Source organism: Pan troglodytes, chromosome 15 (genome assembly GCF_028858775.2).
Source record: "Pan troglodytes isolate AG18354 chromosome 15, NHGRI_mPanTro3-v2.0_pri, whole genome shotgun sequence".
In the NCBI taxonomy this organism is placed as follows: domain Eukaryota; kingdom Metazoa; phylum Chordata; class Mammalia; order Primates; family Hominidae; genus Pan; species Pan troglodytes.
The window spans coordinates 59,373,638-59,394,499 of record NC_072413.2 but is presented as its reverse complement, the minus strand read 5'-3'; the positions used below and the strand labels follow the sequence as shown (position 1 = coordinate 59,394,499).

The window sequence follows — 20,862 nt, the reverse complement described above, 5'->3', positions numbered from 1 at the left end:
AAACCACATGCAACATATAATCATCACCCAGCTTCAGTAAACAACTCATGGCTAATCGGGTTTCAATTCTATCCCATCTCCTCTGCCCACCTCTGCATTATTCTGAAGTAAAGCCCAGATGTCATATCATATCATCAGTAAATATTTTTAAGTGTATTTCTAATGGATGTTCTTTTTGTTTTAAGTAACCACAATACCACAATCACACCTAAATAACATCAACAATTCTGTAATATCCTCACAGATCCAGGCACGGTTTCCATTTCTTCACTTGCCTCCTGGGAGTTAATGTTTCTTTTATAATTTGTGTTTGAATTGGGATAAAATGTGGCCCATATATTGCAAATGATTAATATGCCTCTCTCTTGTTACTTTGGTTCTCTTTCCTTTACTTTTTTCTTCCAATGTTTGGTAGAAGAAACCAAGTCTCTTTTCCTGTAAAATTTTTCCACAGTCTGGATTTTGCTGATTACATCCCATGGTGTAACTTAAAATGCTCCTCTGTCCCCTATATTTCCTCTTAACTGGTGGTTGGATCTGGAAGCCTGACTGGTCTAAGGCTTGAGTTTTGGGCAAAACTACCTCTACTTTTTGGCAAGATCACGATGTTGTGTGGGCTTCCATCAGGAGACACATCATGTCTGGTTTTTTATTTGTGGGCCAACCATTTAAGTTTGTGGTTCCCTGAGTCCAAGCAAACTTCATTTACTGCAAACTATGTTCTCTTCAAATCGTAAAATCTTACACCATATTTCTTAGTAGCATAATAATCCAGCTACATCTTTTTGTCCTCACATAAGATGATGTCATACTTTAATTTCTTTCTGTTGTTTCTCTTCCAATTAAAGCAGTTATGAATTTAGTTTAATGCATTTTCTTCAGTTTCCATTGTTTCAATCTATTCTTTTTTTTGCTACTCCACTCTTCCAGACAAAAATTAGTCCAACATAGTGACAATCACACACATGGCAACAATGATGGAATCTGAAGGCTGCATTAAAAATCCAGGGCTGTTTCATCACTATAATAAATTTTGATTTGATCAGACTTCAGATCCAGTTCTTAGCTTCAGGAAGGCTTAGTTAGAATAAAGATTGACATTAGGCAGCTTTTTCAAAATAATAAATCACTTCTACTTCTGCCTCAGTGCCTAGGGGAATTCTGCACAGATGCAGAGTGACACCTTTAACAAGATGAACAGTGGTGAGGGGTTTCTGATCCAGTTGATAATTTTATACGCCTTGAGCTCTGTGAGAGACTTCCACAAAGCAATGATGTAAAAGAGTTTTTCTTGTTCTGTCTAAGTTCAGTGAAGACCCCTCACTGCAGGTTTTGAGTAGGTTCATCTGTTCTTTTTACCCCAGCATTAGGCATAAACCTTCACACAGCACACTGTATCATCAAACTTTGAAGAAACCACTGTTCCACCAATGCAAACATTACTTTTCAAAGCCTTTTGTGTTCTGTTCTTTCTTCTAACTTCATTATCAAACATTTTGGTGCCAATTTGGAAGACGGTAAACAATCTGGTGAAACAGTCCCTGGCATACAGCAAGCACTCAGATACTATTTCACAAGTAATATCTTAGCAAAATGGGTGTTCACTAAGTAAACCTTCAGCATAGTTTGGTTGGTTTGATAAATTATAATTCATGAGCCAAAGTACTTAAATGTTGATGCTCCACAGAGTTCTGCTGCTGGTCAGCCTTGCTGGTTTTCTTGCTAAATCTTCTCAATGGGCCTCTTTATCCATGTGCCTGTCTTCCACCTGGCACCTAGAGCTACATCTCAGGCCCAGGCATCTTGCCAAACTCCGGAATCTTATTTCCAATTTCTCCCAGACATTGCAACTTAGATTTCCCACAAGCACCTCAAACTCCACTTGTCCAAAGCTGGATTCATCATCTTCTCCCAGTTTCTATCCTGGTAAATGACTCTGAGGCACCATCTGAGCATCATCTGAGACTCCTCTTTCTTCATCCTCCACATCCAGTGGATTGCTAATTCCTATTGATTTTACTACACAGACATCTCTCAAAGCTGTCCCCCTCCTCTCCACCCCTACATATTCCAACCTAATTCAGGCCCTAATAATCTTGCCCTGAGACAACCTTCCAAGTCTCTGTAATGGTTCTCCACACCTTAGATCTAGTCTTATCAACTAACACCCCTTCCCCACCCTTGAACTTACTGCCACCAAATCAGATCTCTGCTTAAAACCCTTCACTGGTATCTTATCATTTCCATTAGCCTACAAGTGGTGTGAACATGCAATTTATTGTCTGACCTGGCACCCTTTTGAAAGTGAACAGTGGCGCTGATGTATAATTATTCTGGTGTAACCAACAAACTGAGCCTGTCCTGGGCAAGCCCACACATAAGCCCTCCAAAATCTCTGGCCACATTCCCCCATCCCACTCCCCAATCTTCAGCACCTCCACACCCCCTATCTTTAGCACCTCCACACTCCTTTTCGTTTCTTGTACAAACTGTCTCCCTCTCTTGAACTCTGTTCCCTTCTAGGCACAGTCCTATTTATCATTCAGACTTGTTTTAAACATCACCTCCCCGGAAAAGCTTTCTCTAAACCCTCCTGGCCAAACTGATTATGTAGTCCCATGTGCCAACACTATGCACTGGGCTTATTCCTGCCATGGGAACTGGCTCCCTGCATTGCATACATAAATATGTATCTGCCTTCCCTCCTATGAGCTCCTGTGAGAGTGTCTATGTCTCGTTCATCTTTATCTCTCCAGCATCTATGATGTGATTACAGGTCTGCACCCAGCAGGTTTTTCTTATGTCACTTCTCAATCATGTCTTACATTTAACAAAATAGTTTTGCCTGAGCTAATTCAGTATAATTAATGAAAAATTTAAAAATGAGGTAAGTAGCAGTCAGTAGCCCCAATACCACCCTTGTATATCACAGACCACCGTCCAATTTAAGTAATTTTTTTTAAAGGAGTGCTTTGAGATTATAGAATCTGAGCTTATGGCAGAACCCGCATAGGAGATCATGAAAACAGGCATGGAGATAAGCCAACATTATGCTAGTCACTGTCCATGAAATTCTTGAGGCTTCTTGTATAAAATAAAGTCTTTTCTTTTCTTTTCTTTTTTTTCTGAAACAAGGTTTCACTCTGTCACCCAAGCTGGAGTGCAGTGGCACTATCTCAGCTCACTGCAACCTCCATTTCCCAGGCTCAGGCAATCCTCCCACCTCAGCCTCCCAAGTAGCTGAGACTACAAGTGTGCACCACCACACCTGGTTAATTTTTGTATTTTTTGTAGAGATGGTGTTTCACCATGTTGCCCAGGCCGGTCTCAAACTCCTGAGCTCAAGCAATCTGCCTGCCTCAGCCTCCCAAAGTGCTGGGATTACAGGTGTGAGACATCACGCCTGGCCATAAAGTCAATGTTAAGATAAAACGAACCTGCTGAGTATACAAGATGGTCCCAGGGCAGGGGTAGGGGAAATGACTGGGATCTCCTTGCTGTGACAATAGGAACATGGAAATGAAAATCCCACTAACATACCTTCATATAGTACTTTATAGTTTGCAAAGCACTTCCCCGTATATTATATCATCTGACCTTCAAGACAACCATGTGAGACAGACTGAGGATCAGCCAACATTTCCTGAGCTTTGACAGTGCCTCCAGGATCCTAGGACAATGCCCTTTTCACAGTCCAAAACACACTGGGCAGGCCTGACCTTACGCTGCTTTTCCATGAAGGCTTTCAGTATCCAAGATGGGAACCAGAGCTCCAAATGTTGCACCAGCCAACCTGTCATATTATGGCTGGACATAATCTAAGGTGGCTTCCAGGAGCGAGGCCAAGCTAGGGACATGCTCGCAGTGCCAGGTCCAGGTTGCTGCCACAGCTGTGGCAGGCACATGGGGGGGGGGTGGGGGGGCTCCATTTCCTTCTTACTTAACACAAACAGACAGGCAGCCATCACGTCCTCTGCATGTGACAAGGGAGAGGTGTTTTAAAGGCAGCAGCAACGTGCAAGCTCAAGCTGAGCCCCAGTCTAGGAGCCAAACTGAAAAAGCAATGCACGCACAGAGACACAGAGAACAGATCTGGGGTTCCTAAAATATACCCCACCCGTAGATTTCAATATTAAAATTTTAGCATTAAAAGTCTATTTCTCATGGATAAAGCAGCTCTTCCAGCATCTTTTAAAATATGCAAACACACCTAAGAGGAATAGAGTACTATGACATCAATCTCTATCACTGTAGTGTGAATTAGCCTATGAATTAACTGTTTTCCTTATCAGCAACTCTTTCTGGACAGGGACCACTGGGCTTCTTGCTGCAGTAAGAGACAACTGTAGGCAGAGACAAAGGACTAGCTTAAAGCAAAGATGGAATTACCAAAGATAAACTCAACTCATCTCACAATTTTACCCAGGGTCAGCTCTGAAAGACACAACTGCAATGACCTAGTAAGAACTCACCTCTAGTATGACTTACCGTTTCATTCTTATTATCACTGAAACTAAGAAATAAATACAATGAGAACAATCAGATGTATTTGGTGAGCATTTAGTCCTAGAGAGTTGGCATGGCTCTAAAAAAGTCATGTAATGATTATGGCACAATCAGACCTGGTCTAACATGCATTGCTTTACTTCGCCGGTCCCTTGTAACTTAATGCAGAGAGTTGATTCAGCTCGAATGAGAGAGAATCTTACCCACTCCTCCTCCTGGCCTCTTTCTCACTGTTGTGTTTCTTTCTACCATAGCTGATCCATGTTCTACGTGCATGATGAGAATGTTTTATCAACAATGTTCCATAATACTACATTGATTTTATTTGACTAGGCTAGGAACAGACTCATTTTTCTCTGTACATAAAAGATACCAAGCAAAGCAAAAAGACCTTAGAGTAGGCAGAACACCCCCACAAACTGTAACCTGAACATTTTTTTTTATGTCAAGTATTCCAGGTTTCTGCTAAATCCAGGTTTGTGCAAAAAGACAAGATTTAATAATGGAGACGATATATTGAAAAACTTTAACATTAAAACAATTCACCCATATGAATGGGAATGGTTGGCTGAAAGGAGTGGAGAAAACTATTTCTCAAAGAAAGTGTAACCAATTTTGCAAAATGCCAATACCAAAAATACAAACAATTAAGCCACATGCTTAAAAATCTTCATGAGGTTTTAGTAATGGTGAAGTAGCTTGATATGGACCAACCCTCCCACCAAACGATTAAAATACCTGGAAAATATATTTTAAACAACTAGTTGATGATGTGAGAGAACAACCAAAAACACATACAAACGAGAGAATCTGACACATGAAGGAGGGAAACCACATTAGGTGAGACCCACATTTGTAGGGCTTTTCTCCAGATTATTCCCCAGGTTGTGCAGGGTTGGGTAAATAGAACTCAATATGGAACCACAGTTTTATTGGCTTGAAGACAGAATTGACAAAATTCAAGCCTACCAGATGACTGGATATTGAGGAGAGAAAACCTGGAAAGATGGGGCCACAGAAAGAAGAACCTCCACATATGTAAACTCTTCAAGCCCTCACATCTTCCTAAACTGTGCATGTGCAAGGGAAACTCTAAGAGGTCCAGGCAGGAGCAAGAGCTAGGATGCTGAAAGATAGGAACTGAGATTTCAGCTGTTTCCCACCCATAGGTGAAAGAGTTAGAAGCTTGAGTGCCATAAAATTAATGGGCTTAAAACACCTTGGGATTTCTACTGAAACCTCACACTGGCTATGCCTTACGAGCAAAGACCATGTCCACGGACTACAGAATTGACTAATTTGACTACAGATGGGTTTAAAGATACTCAAGATTGTTAAGAAGTTAATGCCCCTCAAACTGATCTATAGATCCAACACAATTTCAATTAAAAATACAGCAGGATTTTGTCTGGAAATATATAAGCTGACTCTAAAACTGATATCAAATTGCAAAATACTGAGAATAGCTAAAACAACCTTAAACATACAAAAAAGAACGAAGTTGGAGGGCTCATACTACGTAACCATAAGACGCACTATAAAGCAACAGTAATGAGACAGTGTAATACTGGCATAATGTAGAGAAAAGAAAGAGAGATCAGATGGACAAACAGATCAACAGGACAGAACAGATAATCCAGAAACAGACCCACATTATATGGTCAATTGATTTCCAACAAAGGTTCCAGGGTGATTCAAGGGGCCAGGGGAGACTTTTAATAAATGGTGCTAGAACAACTGCATTCGTGTATTGAAAAAAAATGTTTCACCTCCTCTGTAACATCACACACAAATATCAATTTAAGAAGGCATACAGACCTAAACATAAAACCTAAAACTATTTGCTTCTTAAAAAAAAAAAAACAAAAAAAAAACCAGGAGAATATCTTAGTGACCCTATGACAGAGAGATCTCTGAAGACATAAAACATATGAACTACAAAAGATGAGATTAATAAATTGAACTTCATAGAAATTTAAAACTTTTACTCAAAGACACCATTAAGAAAATGAAAAGGCAAGCCACAGACTGGGAAAAAGTAATCACAGTACCTATTTCTCACAAAGGACTCATATCCAGAAAACAAGAACTCCTCTAAATCAATAATAAAAAGACAAATCCAATTTTAGAAAACAGGACAAAAGACTGGAACTGGAAATTATCAAATAAACAAACAAATGACCAATAAGCATGTGAGAAAGTACTCACCATCAGGGAAATGCAAATTTACCCACAGGATATAATTTCATACCCACTAGAATGTCTACGATGAAAAGCAATGGCCATAGAAAGTGTTAATGAGGATATGAAGTAATTGGAACTCTCATACATTGCTGGTGGGAGTATAATAAAACCACTTTGGAAACCATTTGGAAGTTTCTTCTGAAGTTACACACACACCTACTTTATTACCCAGCAATTCCACTCCTATATAATTATCCAAGATAAATGAAAGTGTTATGTCCAGAAAAATTTATGTGTAAGAAGGTTAATAAAAGCATTATTCATAATAGACAACAATAGGAAAAACCCCAAAAGTCCACCAAGAGGAGAATGGGTAAACAAATGGATGCTACATTTATATAATGGGATACTACTCAGAAATAAAATGAAAAAAATACTGATATACACAATGATATGAATCTTCTAGAAACTATGCTGAGTGAAAGAAACCAGACATAAAAGAGAATATACTGTATAATTCCATGTATATGAACTTCTAGAGTAGGTAAAACTAACCTGTGGTGAAATAAAGCACTTTACTTATTGCCTCTGGGAGCAGGGGATTGAAAAAGGGTACAGGGAAATGTTCACAATAATGGAAATGTCCTGTATCTTGGATTGGGGTGCTGGTTATGCAGTTGTATGCATTTGTCAAAATTCAAATTGTTCACTTCTGATCTATCATTTCACCCCCATATAAATTTTACCTCAATTAAAAAAAATATTGGATGGGGGAGTAGGGAGTACAGTAGCCACAGATGAAGAACAGAATCCCTTACAGGTCACAAATGAGATAGAGATTATAAAGAAGATAACTGGATCCCTAAATTTCTTTCATAGACATTCACGGGCAAACTAAAAGATGGCACAAAACCAAAGACGTAAAGTAGAGTTCCACAGTCATGAACCAAAAAGATGCAAAAACCATTCAGCTACAATGACACTGGCTAAAAACAAAAACTCATTGAGTGTGTTAAATGAAATGTGAGATTGCCAGATTTAGCAAATATATTTAATTTGGCAACCTGAACCAATAGACCACTGGGCAACAAAATACTAGCCAGCCCAACTTATGAAAGTGATTTTTTAAGCATCTCTTACAACATGCTCTTTTTTATAATTTCCATGATAGAAATTCCTACTGAGTGTAAACCAAGATTACATGTATTCTGGAAACTACCCAAAACTCATTCTTACCTTCAGTGAAACTCCCGGTAAGGGTTATTACCACAAATACTTTCCCCTCTGGCTCGAGATCCACCTACAAAGAGAAAAAAAAATGTATATTATATGTTAGTATTAAAATATTTTTGTGGGCCTTAAACAATTCATCACAGAGAGGCCTAATGTGTAAATCACAGCCACAAATCAAATAAATCTAAGTCTTTCATTAAATAGTAGAGAGGCAGGGAAACAAGTGAAAGCTCAAAAAACTGTAAAGACTGAAAAGAAACCACATTTTATCAGTTTCCTTCGTCTTGAATTTTGTTCTCTCCCATTTTTGGCTTGTCATAATATAGACAGGCACATCCATATACTTGGTAATTGTTTTTTGAGACCTCCATATCTTATGCATATGGCTTATAAGAGCAGCATTTTACTAAACCACATGGCAAGAATATGAAATAGAGAAATAATGGCAACATACAAGGTAATGAACACATGTGGCTTGGTCAACTGCAAATCTTTAGTTTTATGGAGTAAAAAGTATAAAGAGTCTCTGCTACATATTTCCACCAAAGTCTGGTCAATCTTAAGGAAGCACTAGGGAAGGAAGTTTAGGAGCCTTGCATTCACTACTCTTTTTTTTTTTTTGAGAGAGAGGTAGTTTCACTTTGTTGCCCAGGCTGGAGTGCAGTGGCATGATCTCAGCTCACTGCAACCTCCATCTCCTAGGTTCAAGCAATTCTGCCTCAGTCTCCTGAGTAGCTGGGATTACAGGCGTGTGCCACCACATCTGATCAGTTTTTGTATTTTTTAGTAGAGATGGGGTTTCACCATGTTGACCAGGCTGGTCTCAAACTCCTGACTTCAAATGATCCTCCCGCCTCAGCCTCCCAAAGTGCTGGGATTACAGGCATGAGACACTGTGTCGGACTGCTACTCTTAATTAGTCACGGGAGTATCAACATACCTTGAAGTTACCTATCAGCTGAAATATCAAGACATGCATTCTGCAAGCAATGCAGCTTGAAGTCTTTTCATATGGTGTCGTCCTCTGCATATAGTCCAGTTTCCGAAAGACCCCATACAGCATGGCGCCCAGGATGAACAGCACCCTCTGGCTCTGTTCTGATCACCACTAGCTTAGGTGGGCGGACTCCCCTCTTCCTACTGGATGCTAACTTCACTATCCATGAACACCTCTAAGCCTTGCATTGTGAGGCTCTTGTGGACTCAAATACATGAATTTACAATCGTCCTTAAATAAATCTTTTCAGATTCTGCCCATGGCTCCATTTTTATTTTATTTTTCTCTTTCTTCGGCTGTGGCTCCATTTCTGCCTTTGACCTTTCATCTGAAGAGGAAGACTGGCATATAGAGAAGTTTCACTAGAGATACGAATGCCCATTTTTGGTCAAATATTAAATTTAAATAAGCTGCAAATAGTCACATGGTACAGTGGAAAGAGCCCCCTACTAGACCAGGCCAAGAACTCTAGTCTGATTCTGTCACAGCTGGTTCTGGACCCTGGGCAAGGTCCTTTACCACACTGAGCCTCACTCTTCCAATCTGAAAAGTCTATGGCATCATTATTTAGCATTTTTTCTCTTTTTTTTTTTTTTCTGAGACAGGGTCTCACTGTCTCCCAGGCTGGAGTGCAGTGGCACAATCATAGCTCACTGCAGCCTTGAACTCCCAGCCTCAAGCCATTCTCCTGCCTCAGCCTCCCAAGTAGCTAGGACTATAGGCATGTGCCACCATAACCAGCTTGCCTGCTTATCTAGGTATGTATGTCTGTATGTATGTATGTAGAGACAAGGTCTCACTATGTTGCCCAGTCTCAAACTCTTAGGCTCAAGCAATCCTCCCACCTCAGCCTCTCAAGTCACTGGGATTACAAGTGTGAGTCACTGCGCCTGGCATTGGCCTAGCGTTTCTAACACAGCCTCCACATATGATCTCAAAGATTTTTTTTTTTTTAAGACAGAGTCTCCCTCTGTCACCCAGGCTGGACTTCAATGCTGCGATCATGACTCACTGTAGTCTCGACCACCCGGGTTCAAGTGATTTTCCTGCCTCAGCCCCCCAAGTAGCTGGGACCACAGGCACATGCCATCATGCCTGGCTTAGAGAGGCATGTTGCCCAGACTGGTCTCGAACTCCTGAGACCAGGCAATCCGCCCGCCTCGGCCTCCCAGAGTGCTGGGATTACAGGTGAGAGCCACCATACCCAGCCAATCTCAAAGATTCTTAACAGTACTATTTACTTTTTTAAAATTTATTGTATCTACCCATGACAAAGCCCCCAAAAATGCACTGGACTTACCCTAGGTCACCACCACACCCTGATTATATACTTTTTCAAAATAAAAGATGCCTGCTTTGTTCAGATTCAGAAAGCTTAACCTGTATAACAACCTATTCTTACAACCCACCCTTTCTCTGCATAAAACCTGTTACCAATGTGGTTACCACACTATAAATCACCTCCCTGTTCAAATCAGCTACTTGCATCACGACTACTGTTAACAATATCCTCTTAACTATCTTAATACCACTTGTGAACCTTTATAGAACAGCTCTGAAAATAGAGCTCTCTAGAGAGATGACTAAACAGGATATCAGACTCTAATTGTCTCCACTCTCTGCCTTGACTTGTTTCAAGTCAAAAATACGTTATTTTTAAAAGCCACACTCCCTCATCTTCAATATAAAGGCCTGCCAGAGAATACATACATACTCATACATTCGACCTCACAACATAAACTACTGCTGGCACAGGCACAGTTGCTGCCTGGCTGCCTCTGCCATGCTGCAGCCCACAGCCAGCCCGTAAACTCCCTTCAACACTTCCCTGAGGGCCCACAAAGGCCTTTCCACCCCAAGATGGGTCAGGAGCTACTCTGACAGACAGCAGGAGATTCCACCAGTTAGAAGCAGGAGCTCTCACAAGTAGAACAGGTTTCCTTCCGCATTTTTGACCCATGTCACCCACTGTGGTGGAAAAGCCGGATTTAAACACGGTCTTCAAGTGTTGTCCACCTAGGGCAGATGTGGTAAGACACTGGACCTTAGAACAGGGTTTTACAAACTGCAGGTTGAAACTTTTTAGAGAGACATGAAAGCAACTTAGTGGGTTGCACACAATGGGGATTTCTTTCTTTTTTTTTTTTTTTTTGAGACAGAGTCTCGCTCTGTCACCCAGGCTGGTGTGCAGTAGCACCATCTCGGCTCACTGCAATCTCTGCCTCCCAGGTTCAAGTGATTCTCCTGCCTCAGCCTCCCACATAGCTGGGACTACAGGCACATGTCACCACACCTGGCTGATTTTTGTAATTTTAGTAGAGATGGGGTTTCGCCATGTTGGCTAGGCTGGTCTCAAACTTCTGACCTCAGGAGATCTGTCCACCTCAGCCTCCCAAAGTGCTGGAATTACAGGCATGAGCCACCACACCCAGCGGACAATAGGGATTTCAAAGTAGAATAAAAACAGAACAGAAAATATGAACATGCTACAGGTAGTAAGGAAAAGCACTGTTTCATGCAACTTTTGTGTGTAGTTTTGTATACATATAAAAGGGTACAGTAGGTTTTAATGTAAAGATGTATTCCTTACTGTGTCACAGAGAAACAGTTTGAAAAATGTGGCTTTAGAGGTTATTCGTTCCTTCTATACACTGCTGATGGGCTGTTATCATTTATTCACGGAAGTTGCTTAGATACCCCCCAGTGACAACCAATTCACTACCTTAACAGCTGGCCTATTTCATTCCTGTACAATATAGACAGATCTTTCTCTATGAATACAAACGCAGCAAGACCAATAATTTCCACTCATTTACCTTAGTTTCGCCCTCTACAGCTCCAGTGGACACTGTCTCTAGCTAGTACATCCATCCCAGCTTCTGGGAATAACACTTGAGCTTTATTTGAGAACTACTCCTCCCTTACATGTAGTCCAAATGGCTCATCTGGGATTCTGCCCCTAACTCCAGAGTGGACATGTGAGCAGGCCTAGCAGATCAGCGCACTGACTGAACTCTGCACAGCTGGCCTGGGGCAGGCACATTCCTTCTCTCTGGCTATCAGTGTAATTACAACTCCCTACTCGGTATCAGCATCTACTGGTTCAGGTTTGAGCACAAAAATCCAAGTAGGTCCAACTAGGAATCCTGGATCTACAAGGAAGGGACAAGATCTCACTTCTGCTAAACTTCAATCTGGAAGGACACAAACTTGGGAGTGTCTGGCACCTGTGTTGTCCCCCCACTGAGCTACAGAATGAAGCCAACAAAGAGGGGAGAGCTGAGGGACAGAAAGAGAACAGTTCTTCGTAACATCATTTAAACCCTTAGATCAAGCCTTGCTTGATTCTTTGGGATTTTTTTTGTTGTTGTTATTTGAGCCTATAAATTCCTTTTGTCTTAGCCAGTTTGAGTAGGGGTTTCTATCACTTGCACTCAAAAAACATATTCAAATTGTCAGCCAAAGAGAATAGGTCAAATATTTGACAACAATTATCACATCCCTCTATGCCTTCTAACATCCGTGCTATCCCCTGCAGTCTGCCTCCCTGCCGCCCACCAGCACTGAAACAGCTCCAGCAACTTTTATGACGTCCTACTGTCAGATACAAAGATGTGTCTGTCTTCATCTCAGTTGATCTCTCTGCCGCATCTGATCTTGACATCTTCCTCTTCATGAATCTCTCATTCCTTACTTCCAGGACACCACCCTTTCCTGGCCCTCCTCTCACTCCTGAGCCCTGTATTTACCCAGTAGGCCATGCCAGAAGCCCAGCTCCTCAGCAGGTACATTCAATCGCTCTCAGATCCCAACACGTCCACTCTCGAAGTCTCTCCTGGATCCACCCCTGCTCCACTCCTACTGCCGTGGTTCATCTGGCCTCCCTGAACGGGCTTCTAGCTGCCTTCTATTTCCAGACTACTGTCCTCCAGCTGCTGCCAGTGACATGTTTCAAAAATTAAAATCTGACCATGTGGCTTCCTAACTTAGAAACCGTCAGTGTTTCCTCTCCTGTCCATGATAAGGTCCAAATTCCTTAGCACAGCACATAGCCCTAGACACTATACCCCTTCCTACCTTTCAGCCTAAGCTCTTCCCACCACTGCAGCTGCATACAACCAGTATCCCCATCTCTTAATTCTTGTACACTCTCCAGGGAGGTATGTTATTTCATTTATTCTGAGAGAGCAACCAAACGCATTATGGATCAAGCAGCATACTGGGGAATATAGTCAAAATTATGAAAATTACACATTACCCATCTGTAGCTTATTGCCTAGTGATTTGGGATATGTGATCTTTCTGGCTGGAAACTCCTTTCTTCCTTTTTATACTTGTCCAACTCCTATTTGTCCATCAATTCAAGACCCACCTGTATAGGGGGACCTTCCCAGACCTCTTTCAGACAGGTGGGCAACTCCACACCTGTTATGAAGACTACTGCTGGAACCCACATCATGTTGTAGTCATTATGCCCTGTCCCCAAAGGAGACCCTACCTTGCATATAAGGGGACAGAAAATGGTTTGTGGAACAAATGAGTAAATAAAATAGACCTGGGTATCTCAAACTCTCAGCAACTTCATGTAGGACATGATTTTCTCCTCCTTCACCATTCTGGCCAGTTTCCTCCTGACATGCCCCAATTTCTCCACACCCCCATTAAAGGGTGAAGTCAGGCTGAGTGTGTGACCTGACTTTCACCAGCAAGAGCAAGATTATCACTAACGTTGATCTTGACAGTGACAGTGCCCTTTACCAATGCCGCGAGAATACATGGGCGCTCTGAGAAGCCCCAGTGACCCAGGCTGAGCTTGCAATGAACTAAAACCTCTGCATCTTTTCTAGCTGCCATAAGGCTTTGCTTCCCACATCCTGTGCTTGTGCAGTGGTTAGGCTCAAAACCTTCATAAAAACCTAAGTGCTTCATTTTGTTTTTCTGCAATATTTTGGCTTGTCCCAGGTCATAGCGTTCACTGGATTGCAAATCCAGTCAGTTCATTCACTCCCCTTCTCAGTTTTATGGCTCCCCAAATCAGGGCCTCAGGCTACCTATGTCATTGGCTAATGCACTGACAGAGTGTCTAATAGAACAGAGCTGAGGTCAGAGTCTAGGACAGACCCACATAGAAATGAACACACTTAGCATTCTTACTATAACAGTCATTCAAGGAGCAATAAACACACTAACCCCCTCCCCTACAGACCACTTCTCTTGGTAAAAAGAACAACTCCTGGGCCCTTGTTGAAACCCAGATAACAGTGGTCTTTAAAAAAATGTGATTCTTCTATACAAATAGACAAATGAACAAAAGTATAAAAACTCAGTGTCAACAAATGGTGCTAGAACAACGGGACATCCATACCCAAAATAATGAATTTCAACCCATACATTATAACTTACACCTAAATTTACTCAAAACAGCTCAGAGAAGAAAACATAAACACAACTTCAGCCTTTAGGGTTCTCTATGTTGTTTCTACTACACTGTTCTACACTTTTGAGTCCCCGAAGTGGACTCAAAATATCCTATGCCTGGTTTGCAGCAGCCACTCGGGAAAGCATTTCTTGACTGAATGATTCCCAACGTGCACCCTCAGAGCCATCTAACCCTTGAGTTCTCATGCCAAGTAACCCCTTCCTCAAAGAGCCATCAGTGTTGAACTCACATGAATCAGCGCTGCCTCAAATACTATACCTCCCCATCTGAACTTATCCCCTATCTCCCACATTGTGGCTGAGTAATAGCAATGCTAGAGAAGACCTGGGTCCTGGTGCTCTGTCCTGACCAATCTGTGACATCAGGAAGGCCATTCAATCTTCTTTCAAAGAATCACAGAGAGGGATTAAATATAAGATTCCCAGGCCCCACAGGTGATCTACTGATTTTAAATTTTCTGGGGCAAGGGAACGGGGTCTAGGCATCTGCTATTTTTAAAAGTTCTGTAGGTAACTCTGATATAGCCAGACCATGGACCACCAACTGGGAAGCCTGAGCCAGATTCTCTCTAAGGGGCCAATTCCAGCTTTAAAGGGCTCCAATCCCATGTTTCCTCCTAAAGCTTCCAGTGGTCATCACTGAATCACTAGAACCACTGTTCTTCTGCGTTCCCAGGCTTAAAATCCTGGAGCCACTCCGACTTGAGGCACCGTGACCATCTGTTTTTCCCTTCGTTCCCTCCGTCATTCTAGGATCCCTGTCACTGCAGGCCTCCTCCCTCATCCTTTCTCCTGCAGTCATGGAACACCCCACCAAAAACAAAACAGCCTTTTCTGAAGTGCTGATCTCATCAACTTCCCCCTCTAAAGCCTCCGCTGGTCTCCCAGAGTCTTCAGAATAAAACACCCTGCTCCACCTGGCTTTCAGGACCACTTGGGCTCCCCTTTTGCTGCCTTCCCACTAATCTATCCAAACTTTGTTTTCAAAATTCCCTTCCTTCCATTGTCACTTTAGAAAGTTAAAATACAAAAAGAAGAAAAAAAATCACTTTTTAAAACCTGCTGTCCTAGTCAGGCCCCTCTCCTGGCTCTATCACTCAGCCACACATTTGCTCATGCCGTGTTCTCTGCTTGGAAAGCCTGTCTCTCTTCACCGCACCTATCCATTCATTCATTTGAACCTTTATTGAATGACTCCCAGGGTTGGGACAACTGCCAGGTACTCAAGACTCCCCAGAGGAGCTCCTAGGGCTACAGGTTGGATGGGTCACCGAGCACAGAAGATGACACAGCTTCATGAGCAGCAGAAGGAAGAAACTGGTGCCAGGATTTGATATTCACATTGATCCCTCCGGTCTCAAAATTCACATCTCAACTATTATTAACACTTATCTATACCTTGAACAATTACTTACATTTTCATACACATATCTCATCACTTGCAGTAAGTCTGTAACCTCCATTCCAGCAGGATCTGACATTATGTTCCCAAGGAGCCTCGCAGAGTTCCTTGAACCAAGTAAACACTCAATACATATCTGCTGAGTTGATCTAAGAGCTAAATAAGGTCATCTGACCACCTCAATTTCCTCACCTATAAAAATAGGAAAGGTAATATTTACTACAGAATAGTCCTACATGATAGCACTTTGTAAAAAATAAAAGCACTCCAAGATGGCTCCAAGGAATACCAGTGACATATGGGTGACAAGGGCTCACTGCTTAGAAATTATACTCTGTTAGCTTGATGTACCCACCGGATCCCCAGCACAGCCACTCCTACACCCTCAGCCAAAGTTTGCTTTTCCTTGGCATCACTTTGCAGGAGTTGGGCAAGTACTTATATCACTGGTTAAGTCTCCTTGTCCATGAAACAAGAGTTGTCTAAAAATATTCTAGCTGTAATGTTCCATGATTCTAAACAGGCTTGGATAAAAGCCTACACAAAGGACTCAAGAGAAACACTCATTTAATTAACTGGTAATAATTTACAACCATTTCCCTTCACAAAAGCCATTAGAATTGATCACAGACAGGAAACTTCTAGCTACATAACATTCATTTCAGCCTGGAATAAGCAAAGGGATCTAGCATATTAAAAGAAAAAAGCAATTTTGGGGGCAAAGGTAGAAGGTTCATCTAGACTCTATGGGCTTTGAGCAAACCTCTGTAATAGAGAAGTTGACAAAATTCAAATTCTTGGCTGGATGGCTCTTTTCTATAGCTTTCCTAAGTCTTACTCTAGCGATAAATAACAAAAACATGATAAAGCATTTCATGATTCTCTTCCACCTGAAACTGTCTGGCTTAAAAATGAGCATTCAAATTCCTAAAGAAAAAAAATTCCAACAGGTTTGTATGAATAACCTAACAGGAAAAATGAGATTGTATTGGTTTTTCTTGTTTTTTTTTGTTTGTTTTTGTTTTTTTTGTTTTGAGACAGAGTCTGGCTCTGTCACCCAGGCTAGAGTGCAGTGGCACAATCACAGCTCACTGAAACCTCCATCTCCTGGGCTCAAGCCAACCTCTCAACTCAGCCTCCAGTGTAGCTGGGATTATGGGTGTACACCACCATGCCCAGCTAATTTTTGTATTTTTTGTAGAGATAGGTCTCATTATGTTGCCCAGGCTGGTGTCGAACTCCTGAGCTCCAGTGATCCACCTGCCTCAGCCTCCCAAAGTGCTAAAATTACTGGTGTGAGCCACTGTGCCTGGCTGAGGCTGTGTTTCTAATAATAAAAACAACAGCTATGTCTTTAGCTTGGTCAACTGCTAAATGCTTGACCTATATTATCTCTCACCTCCACCGCTTGCAGAGTGAAGTACTACCATCACCATTGCACAGATGGGAAAAGGGAGGCTCAGTGAGGTTACTGAATTGGGTGAGGTCACACAAACAGCGAAGGTCAAGCCAACATTCAGATGCTGGGAAGATGCCACGCTGGTGCCGCACCAGCCTCCCTTGAGGCTGCTCTGACTGCTTCTGCCTGAGGTCCATCTGTTGCTTTCTCTCAGCCTGAAGCATGCCTGCCCTGGCTTCTGGCACATGAGGTCATCACACCACTCATTCCCCTGGGAGCCTGGGCAAGACTCGTGCCACTAGCACCTGAGGGTGCTCTCGCCTCACCTCCTCACTGCCAAGGCCACTGGGAGTGGCACCAGCCTGATGTGCCGCTGGATGGTTCTCAATGAGGGCCCAAGGCAGAAGCTGCTAAGCAGGTCTGTGCTGGGGCAGGGAAAATGCAGCAGGCAGTTTAGGTGCCATTAGTCAGCTGCCCAGAGAGTCCAAGTCAGCATCACGTGCTGCAGACACACAAGGTGTCCCCCCGACATGGGAAGGGGTTTAAAGGAAAAGAAGTTGCAATAGGCAAATACTACATCCCTGCTAATTTTCTACTTTCATCTCTATAACAATGAGACTAGGTGTTATGTGTTAAAGCATACTAAGAGGTATTACAGATTAAAAACTTCCAGAAAACAATGATGGCAAAAACTGAACAGAAAAGTAGTATCAAATCTGACTGGTTTCAAATGAAGGAAAACACTGTCATTACTTTACTGATTAAAGCCTTTACTGGTCCACCCTTTACCCTGCTCAATCTGGATCCTATGTGAGGTCAGAGAGCAGGTTGGAAAAGAGCCCCAGGCCATGATCACAACTCTGACATTGCCTACCTGCCACTAGGGGAGGTCATCTGGCTTCGGCATCTCAAAAACAGAGTAGACTAAGCCTGTCAATCCTTTTCTATCTAATATTCTAAGGTTCCAAGTCCTAAACAGTTTCTGAACTTTGTACAGAGCAAGTAGACATCTGAAGACTACTAAAGAAACTCTAAAATACATCCTTACGGCTCACAATAATTCTTCCCCCTCCCAGCTGAACAGACCCACACGGTTGCTATAAATTTAAACTTAGAATTACTTCAAGTCAGATCCCATTACCCCCAGGTTCTAGCATAGGAAGTGTTATCATCTGGCAAAAGTAAAACTCTTTTACATTAAAATTAATTTTTCAAAGTTTTTCTGCCCGTAGTAAAAAATCACAGTCAAAACTATTTTTTCTCTAACAAGGAGATAGCTAAAGGTAGAAATGGTCTACTGTGTGCTCTGGTGTTATGTGTGTGTCTCAATCTTTGATTCCAATATCTGAAGAATCGAAAACGTAAATTAAATGAAGGATGCCTTAGGATCTTCAAAATACTCCACTGCAATTCCTCCCACTTAAATTCCCAGGTAATGTAATTCTGTGCTGGAAGGCCTACCTGATACCTCCTCTGTGAAAGAGGACAGAGGCTCTGAAGAGACCAAGCCCAGCCCATCAGGTCCAAAGCTTCTGGTGCTCCTAATGGACCAAAAGGAGTCGGGTGAGTTCTCCTGAAGAAGTCAAATGTCCTCTCTGGAAACCAGGAGAGGACTCTTGGTATAGCACCAGGATGCCAGGCAAGACTCTGCTCTCCAGAACTAAGAAGCGGTTGGCTGCAGTGGCTCACACCTGAAATCCCAACACTTTGGGAGGCCAAGGCACACCTGAAATCCCAACACTTTGGGAGGCCAAGGCAGGAGGATCACTTGAGTCCAGGAGTTCAAGATTAGTCTGTGCAACATAGGGAGATCTCATCTCTATAAAAAATAAAAAATAGCCAGGTGTGGTGGCATGCACCTGTAGTCCCAGCTGCTTGGGAGGTTGAGGTGGGAGGATCACTTGAGCCTGGGAGGTCAAGGCTGCAATGAACCACGATTCCAACACTGCACCCCGGAGAGCCCAGGTGACAAAGTGAAACCCCATAATAAAACAAAACAAAACAAAACAAAACAAAAAAGAACTAAGAAGGTACTTTTCTTCTCCTCTGATAAGACGTCCCTAGGGACCTCATGGCAAAGGAGACCCTGGAGTAAGAAAGAGGAGCCACAGAAGAGTAATTGTGCATCCCCTCCACACCGTGTGTCCCCTACATGAAAGAACACATCAAAAAGGCACTTTCCACATGAGCTTGCCACTCCTTGTTTCTGCTAAGTAGACCCTTCCAGAAAGGGAGCATACGCTCTCCTTACTAGGAAGAGGTACTAAACAGAAGTGACAGGTGTGACCCTGGCTGGAGATGGGGAATATACTCCCTGCAGCCTCACAGCCCCCTTCTTTCTTTCACACCTCTGGGTTGCCTAGAGACAGTGGTCATCGGCCCCACAAGTGAGCCTCCTTCTTTGCAGGGAACCCCCACAAGAAAGGAAAAATGTCTTAACACACTGAAGATACCAGGTTAAAAACAAGATATAAACTAACCCAGAATAATTCTACATTGTTGATTCTCATCATCCATTGTAATGGAGGAAGAAGGCAAAAGCTCCAGCAAAACCAAAACAAGAACTCAAAACTACATATTTAGCGTACATAAGAATTTCAAGATGTTTTAGAGACTTGTTTGCTTAATTGTTCATTGCTCAGTCTCCAGGTAAACTTTGGAAGACTCTGAATCTGAGGAGGCATTAGAAAATAGATGAAGCCTATACCTCTATCCCAACAGTTATTCTATGATAACACCTTTACTCCTCTTGGTCTTCTGGAAGGAAGGAGACGAAAGCTCCACAAAAGAGGGAACGTTTCTACAATGCCTAGAAATTCAGGTGATGGTTTTCCAAGTGGACCTGGGGAGGGGGGGCATCTACACAGAGAGGGGGAGTGTGCAAATGCACAGAAGATGTATAGGGGTTACAGATGATCAAATGTAAGCTGTGTAAATGAGACATGTCAGAAATAGGACTGCAGAGGAAAGTGCATCCAATCAATAATGCCCTCACGACATGCTGGCAGGCTGGTCCTTATCCCAGGGCAATGGGGAGCCACTGAGGGGTTTCAATCAGGAAAGTTACAAGGTCATACCTACATGTCAGATCCCGATACATGACTGTTGGGATTATAAGAGGAGAGAAGCTGGTGGTGGGAATTCATGTTCAAGGCAATTCCAATGGTCTGAGTGAAAGACAGTGGTGACCTGAGCTAAGGCAGCAGTAGAAGGGATGGAGAGGAGAGGGCAGATAGGAGAAAGACATAGGAGGGAGCAGCAGCTGGACTTTTCGTAACTGATGCAGGTAGGGTGGAGGTGAAAGAGAAGGAGTCAGAATCACAAGGCAATGATGATCCCTGGTGCCATTAACTGAGACAGGGACTCCAAGAGGGAAGCAGAACGGGAGGAAAGACAAAGAGTTCAATGTATGACCTTTACCTATGACATCTGAGCATCTACTGGGCTGTCCTTAACAGCTTCTGAAAATTCAGATGGAGAGGGAGGAACACCACAAATTACAGCCCAATGCGGTCTCAACTGAATAGGTCAGTGGCAACATCAAAAGCACTATTCAGTGCTGGGTGTGGCGGCTCACATCTGTAATCTCAGTATTTTGGGAGGCCAAGATAGGAAGATCACTTGAGGCCAGAGCTCCAGAACAGCCTAAGCAACAAAATAAGACCCCATCTCTATAAAAAAAATTTAAAAATTAGCCAGATG

At 42.5% G+C, this 20,862-nt stretch overlaps 1 protein-coding gene across 4 annotated transcripts in view; it reads right to left on the bottom strand.

Annotated features, from left to right (window-relative positions):
* PRKCH (protein kinase C eta) overlaps window positions 1-20,862 on the bottom strand; it is a 331,758-nt gene that overhangs the window by 254,511 nt on the left and 56,385 nt on the right. For all 4 annotated transcript variants that reach the window (XM_009427900.5, XM_063792940.1, XM_063792941.1 and 1 more), the window contains exon 2: window positions 7,927-7,990. In XM_009427900.5, coding sequence (XP_009426175.1) covers window positions 7,927-7,990 — 64 coding nt within the window. The remainder of the gene's footprint in view (window positions 1-7,926; window positions 7,991-20,862) is intronic.